Source organism: Emydura macquarii, unplaced genomic scaffold (assembly GCF_026122565.2).
Source record: "Emydura macquarii macquarii isolate MOO-44397 ecotype Brisbane River unplaced genomic scaffold, CSIRO-AGI_Emac_v2 contig_3122, whole genome shotgun sequence".
NCBI lineage: Eukaryota > Metazoa > Chordata > Testudines > Chelidae > Emydura > Emydura macquarii.
Window position 1 is genome coordinate 5,246,479 of NW_027133259.1, and position 9,244 is coordinate 5,255,722.

General features: G+C 45.0%; 1 protein-coding gene across 2 annotated transcripts; it reads left to right on the top strand.

The window, feature by feature from the left end:
- Positions 1-4,098: 4,098 nt before the first annotated feature.
- LOC137141920 (CD59A glycoprotein-like) lies at positions 4,099-8,712 on the top strand. Of its 2 annotated transcripts, XM_067531028.1 has the most exons (4): positions 4,099-4,179; positions 6,527-6,603; positions 7,773-7,883; positions 8,365-8,712. In XM_067531028.1, exons 2-4 carry the CDS (start codon positions 6,555-6,557, stop codon positions 8,472-8,474), a joined length of 270 nt encoding a protein of 89 aa, XP_067387129.1. In that variant the 5' UTR covers positions 4,099-4,179; positions 6,527-6,554; the 3' UTR covers positions 8,475-8,712. The 2 variants fall into 2 exon arrangements, with proteins under 2 accessions (XP_067387129.1, XP_067387128.1); XM_067531027.1 differs by lacking the exon at positions 4,099-4,179 and having other exon boundaries at positions 4,221-6,603.
- The last annotated feature ends 532 nt before the right edge of the window (positions 8,713-9,244 follow it).

Genomic DNA, 9,244 nt, shown 5'->3' on the forward strand with positions numbered 1-9,244 from the left:
ATCATGAAATGGTAGAGTGCATGATTCTAAGGAATGGTAGGAGGGAAAACAGCACAATAAAGATAATGGATTCCAAGAACGCAGACTTTAGCAAACTCATGGAGTTGGTAGGTAAAATCCCATGAGAAGTAAGTCTAAGGGGAAAAACAGTTCAAGACAGTTGGCAGTTTTTCAAAGAGACATTATTAAGGGCATAAGAGCAAACTCTCCCACTGCGTAGGAAAGATCGGAAGTATAGCAAGAGACCACCGTGATTTAACCAGGAGATTTTCAGTTATCTGAAACTCAAAAAAAGAGTCCAACAAAAAGTGGAAACTAGGTCAAATTACAAAGGATGAATATAAACAAATAACACAATTATGTAGGGACAAATTTAGAAAGGCCAAGGTACAAAACGAGATTAAACTGTCTAGAGACATAAAGAATAACAAGAAAACATTCTACAAATACATTAGAAGCAAGAGCAAGACCAAGGACAGCACATGCCCATTACTTAACGAGGGGGAAAAACTATAACAGAAAATGTGGACATGGCAGAAGTGGTAAATGTCTTTTTTGTTTCTATTTTCACCAAAAAGTTTAATAGCAATTGGACAACTAACAGCGAATGCCAGTGAAAATGAGCTAGGATTGCTAATGACTTAGATAGCTCTTCAGTCAGCTCCTTGAGTATTCTAGGATGTATTTCATCAGGCCCTAGTGACTTGAAGACATCTAAGTTATCTAAGTAATTTTTAACTTCTTTCCCTTTTTTAGCCTTTCAAGACAATAAAGACCAGTTGTAGGATGTTCTAGCTTCAGGGGCATACAGCTACACTGCCACCCTGGAAGGTGGTCAGATAGGGGTTGATATAAATGGTAGTTGCCTGCATGACAGATTCATCACTTCCATGATTAGAGTTGACTTCTTGGAAATCTTTGAAAAACAAATTTTTAAACATTTGTGTTTAGCAAAATTTGACCAGTTCTCTTCACCAGTGAATACATTCTAGGAGTCACAAAAGCACAAGAGGTTAAGTTCTTCCTTCAGTTATACTAGGGCACCTCCCTTTCACATAAGTCAGAATAGTTTGCCTGACTGATGATAGGATTGGAATGAGCTCATGACCTTTTTGTCAGTAAGTGACAAATTCCCTTTGATTTAACTTGTGAAGCTGGATATATATTTCAGTTTCCAATCAGCTGTGGACATTCTGGTCACAACAAAGTCTTCTGTGAAACTAAGGGAACAGTTTGACAATATTTTAAAGATAATGCATCCAGTCTGCAGTAAAAGCATTCTTTGATCTTTATTAAGAGTTTGAGGACAGATCGCATGAAAAAAAATCATGCGTAAACATCTACATAAAGAGATGAAAGTTAATTAATATTAGAATATTCACATTTGTTAACAAAGCTTAGTGTTTGCTGGGAAACGTTTACAAAATCCAGTTACAAAAGAGTTCTGTTTTGCAACCAATACTCACATTGCATAGCACTAAATGGCATGTGTATATGGGTTGCAAAAGCTGGTTAATAAGTAAATGATTGTCTAGAAATGCATGTGTGTTTAAATCAGGATTCTTTGCTGAAGTTTAGATGCATGAAAGGAGTGGTTACCCAATCCCTGAAATACAAACTTTAATGAAAACAGAACCTATATAAAAAGATAAGTCACTAAAATATTACAATATGAATTTAGGAGAGGCAGATTAGAATGGCAGAGGTGTACTACAAAATACTACTCGTGAGCATCTACGGTTGTAAATAAAATGCCACATGGGTCCCATCAACAGCCCCAGCACAGCTAACTGTTCAAACCCTTCAGTGACTTGCTGTACATTGCCCCTCTTTGTCACTGGATTTAACAGCACTTGTACACCTTCATCACAATGCTCCACACTGCAGCTCTCCCAACACAATCTGGTCCCCCACAGACCTGTAGCAATCTAGGCTGACAATTCCAAATGGTGATTGCCACGCTGAGGGGGTCCTCTCAGCCGCATGCTCTGCTATACAGTAGTGTTACGGTCAGCTCAGCACACAGACTTAGGAAAGGGGACTTCAGCATCCTGCCACCACTTCTGGTTATCTCAGGCCTGAATAACTGTCTGGTCCCATGATTTTGTGCTCATGGGCCAGGCCCAAGGCAGTGCTTTCTCGAGTGGAGTTCAGCAAATACACAGACTATACAGATGTGTGCATGGAATCCATCACTTGGTCCTCCATCACTCCAACACCTGTAAGAATCCTGCTGGAGCTGGTGGGCTGCCGCGGATGCCTCACTGTGGCCTCTGCAGTACAACAGGATCTGCTCTTCACATTTAGTAAGCGACTGGAACCCAGTGTTCATGTGTGCCACCTCCATGCTGAAAGTATTCGAAATGGCACAAGTGGGTTAAAGCAAGAGGAACCAGGCTAGTTTGACCCATGTTCCCACAACTCCCTTGGCCTCTGAGAGGTCTCTCATCATCATCTGCTATGAAAATCCCGCAGAATGCAGCAAACCTAGAAGCAATGCACGGCATCCTGGCAGATCTACCTAGACTGCACAGTGCTGTGTGAACACATGCTTTCCAATGTGACAGGAGCTACACCAATGCAGTGCAGTGCAGTGCGAACATATGTAAACAGTCTAAGGATACCTCTTTAGATAAATTGATTTAAGATACAACTGTGCAGCTTTTCAATATAGACATGACACTAGTCAGTGATCTAAGGATTAAAAAACAAAAAAGAAAGTGTAGTTTTGAGTCTCAAGCATATGCCATAGATTTACTGTGGTGGGTAGCACCCTTTGTCACACTGGCTGGATGGGGGGGGGGGGGGGGGGGATTTATTATATTTTTTAACATCAATACGTCAGCATCATAATAATTCATGTGAGATATGCCATGTCAGGTACCGTTAGAAAGGCTATCATGTGCTAAAGAAGATGATAATGTTTATGTTCAGGTGTTATATGTGTAATGGAAGTTATGGATATGGTTGAGATATCTGAATTTCAAATTGTGCTGTGTCTGGGCGACACCCCAGACAGGATGGCTGCAGCACCAGCCTGCTTAATGGCCCATTAAGGAAATTCACAAGTACAATGGGCCCAGGAGGAGAAGCCAGGGATATACATGATGATTGACAGGACTAACTCACATGACTCTGGACTCCATCTTATTCCTGTAAAATTCCACAAGCAGCATGGCAAAGGCCAAAGGACATAAAAGGCAGCTGCCCCACATCCATTTTGTCTTCAGTCAGTCTTCACCTACCTCTGGATCAATTCATCTACAACTGAACTGAAGCTGTGAATCAAAGGACTGTGACCCATCCAGGTACTGGATGTACACCAGAGGGACTATACAAGCCTGCAAACTCCACAGTTCTACTAGAAACCTGATATATATGGACTTTCAAATCAATTGTATTTGTCTGATTGGTTTAATCCTTTAACATTTCTCTTATTGTTTGTTTCTTTTTATAATAAACCTTTAGTTTTATTTACTAAAGGATTGGCTGGCAGTGTGGTATTTTGGGTAAGATCCAAACGTATATTGATCTGGTGCTGTGGCTGACCCTTTGAGGTCAGGAGAACCTTTTGGTAAAGAGCATAGAGTTTTAAATAACTGATCTCTTTACTGGACCTAGTGGCTGATTGGGAGCCAGAGACTGAAATGCAGTAAAGGGGGCTGTGAATATTTTTATTTTGGCTTCTTGATAACCAGTGTGGGGAATCAGAAGCACAGTTTGTGGCTGGTTGGGAAGTCTGACTTCAGTGTCACCCACCAGTGCTGGGAGAATCTGCTCTCCTTTTGCAGCCTGCCCTGATCTTGGCATTTTCAGGTGGCTATCCTAGGCACGGACAGACCCCCACTCTTCTTTACTTTTGTTTACTTCAGCAATGCCATGTTCCCTGAATATTTCCTAATCTCTTTACGAGATACAGAAGGTACGAGTACACAGCGTAATAGCTGGCACCACGTCTTCCAGCTTCCCATAAAAGCTGAGTCCCAGCCAAAAGTGTTTCAGCAGAAGCTTACTCTGTTTTCCTTGTGCAGAGGTGGTAAAACAATCAATACATGTGGGAAATTCCACATCTACTGGGTGGGAGCCAAGTGAAGGGGAAAGATATGGGGAAGTATATAAACCAGCAGCGCTATACAGCAGCAATCAAACAGATCCTCCTGAGCTTCAGCTGTAAACCAGGTATGAGAGATCTTTTTTCCTTGCTTAAACTAACAGCATGAATAGAACGACAGACTAATGCTCAATTTCAGATTGCAGTTTAGATTCAACTGAGTTTCATGAAACTGTGCGTGTAACCCCAGCATGAGAGCTAGTGATCGTGTGTTCCCTGACTTTACTGAAGTTTGAGTTTCCTTTAACTCTTCTGTAGAGCAGAGATTGATAGGTACGTTATTTAGCACCCACAGGGTGCTTGGTGTTGAACAGTTGAAGACTAATGCCAGTTTTTTTTTAAAAAAAAGTATTTAGCACCTAAATAGGCAGAGGGACACCTAGTACAATACCTGTTCTTTAGTCACCTACATCCCTTTTTAAAAAATCTGGGCCATAGTCCCTGTTCTAAGGAGTTTTACAAGCAAAACAACACAGGACACAGAGGCTAACATTTTAAGAAAGTGTGACCCTAAAGTTAGGTAACTAGCTACATGTGGCAGATTTTCAGAGATGCTGAGCCACTCCAAGTAATGCGGAGGTCAATGAGGACTGTATTCTGGGTGCTCAGCACCTCAGACACAGTCCAGATGTATAAAAATGCATTAATATGGCCTTAGAGATCCAAATTTAGATCCCCATGTTTTAAAATCTAGGCCCTTATACACAGGCTGAGGAAATGAAGATGCATTGTGAGAGCCAGTCACATTGTATGTAAATGTTTTAGTTGCTCTGGTTGATTTCCACTGAAAGAGTGAGGGGGAGGAGTGAGATTTTAGGAGGGATCGGAATGACAAGACAGTGATTTTCTAGGACTTAACAAACAGGCGTGTCAGACTCATCCTCCTGGAAACCTCCTCGTGGTAAGATCCAGCCCTGCAGCCCTTCTAGTTCACCCTCCTCCACTGAACTTGAGAGGGCAGGTCACACTCACCCCTTCGACAGTAACAACGTCCCAACTCTTCCAGCCTGCCCAGGCTCAGTCCTCCACCACCTCCTTGTCCTTTTCCCAGGCTGTGCAAAGTTCTTCCACACTTTATTACAAACTGCTGCTTCCAGGACTGTCTCCAGAGAGGCCCAGCTCCTTTCAAGCCACTCACCCTCACGGCTTTTTCTCTGGAGTTCTTCCTTCTCCCAGGCCTGTTTTAGGAATCTCCTTCTCCCCAGCTGCCCTCTCCCTTCAGGGGTAGTCCCAGGATAGCGGCTCCTTCCCACAGGCAATTCTGTGGTTTCTTTCCCATAAAAAGAAAACTCCCACCTACCTGCCTCCTGAGTCTCCTCTCCCTAGTGCCCACAATCCTTTCTTTATAGGAACCACCCAGTCTGGTTCTACCCAGCAGGATTCACTCCATAATTCCCTATCTCCCATCCAGCTGTCACAGAATGGGCTAGGGGGGACTCCTCAGCTCCCCTTAAACGATCACTTGTAACACGGCGTTTATAAACCCCACAACAGGGAGGTTAGGAAGAGGCTGAATAACTGCAGGAGTAGTTTAGAGCATGCCTGTGATTTGGTTATTAGGGCCTGATCTTGCAAACCTTTACTCAGCTCAGCATCCCTATTTGACAGGAGCAGTTCCATGGGTAGAGCTGTTCATTATTTTCAAAATTGAGCACTTCCTCTCGTGTGACTTGTATTTGGACACAGGACGTGCTAAAGAGTGCTTCATCCTGGGTAGATTGTGCTACAAGTCAGGCTGTGTGTCCTAAGGTCTCCCTAGGTTTAACCACCACCAAGACTGAATTGCATTGGCTCAGTTGTGTTATTCTGTGTGACAGCCTCTGGTGGACTAAACCAACAGTGCCCTGTGCATTACAACAGCGGCATTAGTCAGGTACCAAACCTCCAATGTCCTGAGGAGGAAGCCCTTATAACACATGTAACATCCTTAAAACACAAGACAAATACTAACAAAAGTATAGAATATTCAGAAGATGTCCCTCCATCACTCCTGGCTATGTCCTTTTACACTCCCCAAAAAATTCCCTCTAACTCCTTGGTAGCTGCATCTTCAGTTATCTAAAGATTGTTATGTTCCCCACCCAGCCCCTTGTCATCACTTACCCAAGCTCTGTGTACTTAGCTCTTCTGAGCTTTCCTCAATGGTCAGTCCCTCCAACCCCTGATAGTTTTTGTGGCTCTTCTCTGAATTTCTGCCACTGATTCTGAGAGACTTCTGGATCGGAGGTGAACACAAAGTAGCAGAATGGCAGGCCATAGCCATCTGGTAAGGGATTCCCACCTCCTTCCTCTGAAAAGGGAGGACTCTCCATATGCAACCCCTTTATTACATTGGCTTTAAAAAACAAACCAGAACCCATTATTGCCATCTCTTAATGCCAACTCCCCACGCTGACTGCTCGCTCTGCTCCCCAGGTGTCTGTTTAACGCATTTCTCGACAAAATGAGGAGCCTGATTGTGTGCGCGCTCGCCCTAGTGCTGATGGCACAAGGTGAGTCCCTTGCTTGTAAACGCTCGGTTGCTTCTTACAACCCTACATGTTTTCCGAACTGACCCTTTTGTTTAATAGGAAACCTTGGACGGGAACAGTTCGACAAAGGGTCGTTCTAGACGTACGACTGGGTGTAGAGTACCAACGCTGCACAACCAGCTAGCACTGTTATAGACGGCAGTGTAGGTGGTGTGACACTGCTTAAATGAGTCTACACACCTAGACCCTAGGGTATATACACTGCACAACTCTCCATTCACCCAAGCCAGGCCGCCCTCGTCTACACTGCTATTATTAGACATTATTGTGCCACTGCCTCCCTGCCGCAGGAAAAGACTCTGCTAGGGGGGGAAAGGCTCCAGCAGCAGAGAGGTGTCAGACTTTCCCCACTGCCTCCCCCTTCCAGAGCCTGTCACGGCCGTGTGTAGCTTCACACTGCAGAGCGGATTCCCCCTGGCTTTCACCGGGGCCTGTAGTTATGCATACCTCACATGCAGGGGCAGCGTAATGTGGGAGCTTGCGGGGGCTACAGCCCCTCCCAAATCTGCCTTAGCCTCCCGTAGCCACCCCTCCCAGTGCGAAGGTCGTACGTTGCACCGAAGTGAAGGTGGCATGGTATGGCTGCCACTCTTAGTTCTGCACTGCTGCTGCTGTCAGCGTTGGGCAGCCAGACAATGGGGGCTGCTGGCCAGGCACCCAGCTCTGAACTTCTGGGTAGCCGGAGAAGGGCAGAGACTGATCCACTCTCCTCCTTCCACCAAATCTGTGTGTTTCTGTAGCTAGATGTGTATCCATGCTACTTATATCACCCCATTACCATAGTGTCTGATCACCTCACCATCCTTCATGGTTTTACCGTCACAAGACTCCTGAGAGCAAGGCAGTGCTATTATCCCCATTTTACAGAAGGAGAACTGAGGCACAGACTCACTAAGTGACTTGTCTGAAGTTGGTGTCACAGAGGAAGTCTGTGGAAATGAACCCAAGTTGCGCAAGTTCCAAACTAGTACCCCACTTGCTGGGCCATCCTTCTGTTCTACCGACACGGCCCCCACAAAAAAAAAAAAATTGGTGGAAAGACCTTGCATTTCAATTCACTCCTGGGTGGAAGAAGGGACTGTGGCCTTTGTCTTGTTGAACCTCTGTGTTATGCCTCCTGTCTCCTTTAGTCGTCGTGTCTCTGGAGTGTTACCACTGCCCTAATGGAGGAAGATGTTTCACCACTCAGAAATGCAGTAGTGACCAGGATCAATGTATTACCTTGTTCTTCCCTCTCACTGGTAAGTGGGATAGAATCAGGGGAACAGGCTGGGGTCACAAACGTCTAATTTTAGTGTGATACGGAGCTAAGTGTATAGCAGCTTGGCAGGCTGAAGAAACCTATCAGTCAGGTCTAACTTTTAGACCAAACTCCCCAGACATGGTTGAGTGTGGGAGGGACCTGAAGAGATTTAACATTGAGCGTCCAACACAACCCTACCCATTGTACTTAGAAGAAGAGCTGCTGGATAACTGCTATGGTACCACAAGAGGCAATAAGGTGTGAAGATGGGAAACCAAGAGGGAAAAACAAACAGGGAGAAGTAGCAAGGAAATGGGTAACAAAGAAGGGAAGAAAATAGGAGCAGAGGAAGGGACAAGAAGAAATAAGAAGGGTGAGGTCATCTCTTATTCTCTCTTCACCTTCTGCTTCTCCACCTAAGTATGCCCAGTCACAAAATCCCTGGAATTATTCCCTCCCTCTCTGTCTTCTTGTCTCAGCTAAATACGCTAAGCGATGCTCCAAGACCTACGAATGTGAAGTCATAAAGTCCATGGGGGGGTCTGCAGTGAAGGCCGTTTGCTGTGGCACTGACCGGTGCAACCGATAAACAAGAGCTCTTGCTTACTCAAGACCAAAACCAGCTGGGGGTCCCCCTCCCCTGCAGTGTGACTGGACCTCCTCACCACGGAGGCCTTGCTGCCATCTCTCTCGCGGGCTCTCTCTCACCTTCTATTAGAGGAGAGCACACCTTTGCTGTGGATATTTTCAGCAGCTGTACTAGTAACTCCATGGAGGGATCCACCTGTCACGACAACACTAATAATAAAGAACATTTCAGCCTCAAATCAGCTGCAATGGCTTTCCTTTTAGGTCTGTTTACTAACATTTTTACAATGGGACAACCTTTCCCCTTTAACTGATGCACATAAAGATGGGAGGCTGATAATGCGGGTTACAGACCCATCCTGCAAACTGTCCCCATACACAGCGCTATCAGTTCTGATCTGTAATACACTGGTCAGTCCAGGCCTGGATTCACTTGTATTTTTGCCAGCTCATCTCAGTCCTGGGCCACAGCATCTCCTGCTACTCAGTCCTGAGTAACTTACATACACACACAGAGTACGGCTTACTCCATTCATTCCTGGCCTGCACAACTCCACAACTGTTATTCCAGTCCCGGATTCCTCACACAGTTCTACCAGTTCACTTCTAATGTGCCCTAGAATACCCCTTGCTATTCTGGTTCTGGCCTCCCCACGCAGACATCTACCAAAGCCCCTCAATCCTTCCCTACAGTATCCCTTGCACATCACATCACACATCCACTCCAGTATTAGTCCCGTGACTTTTGAACAGGCACTGAAATCCTCAAAT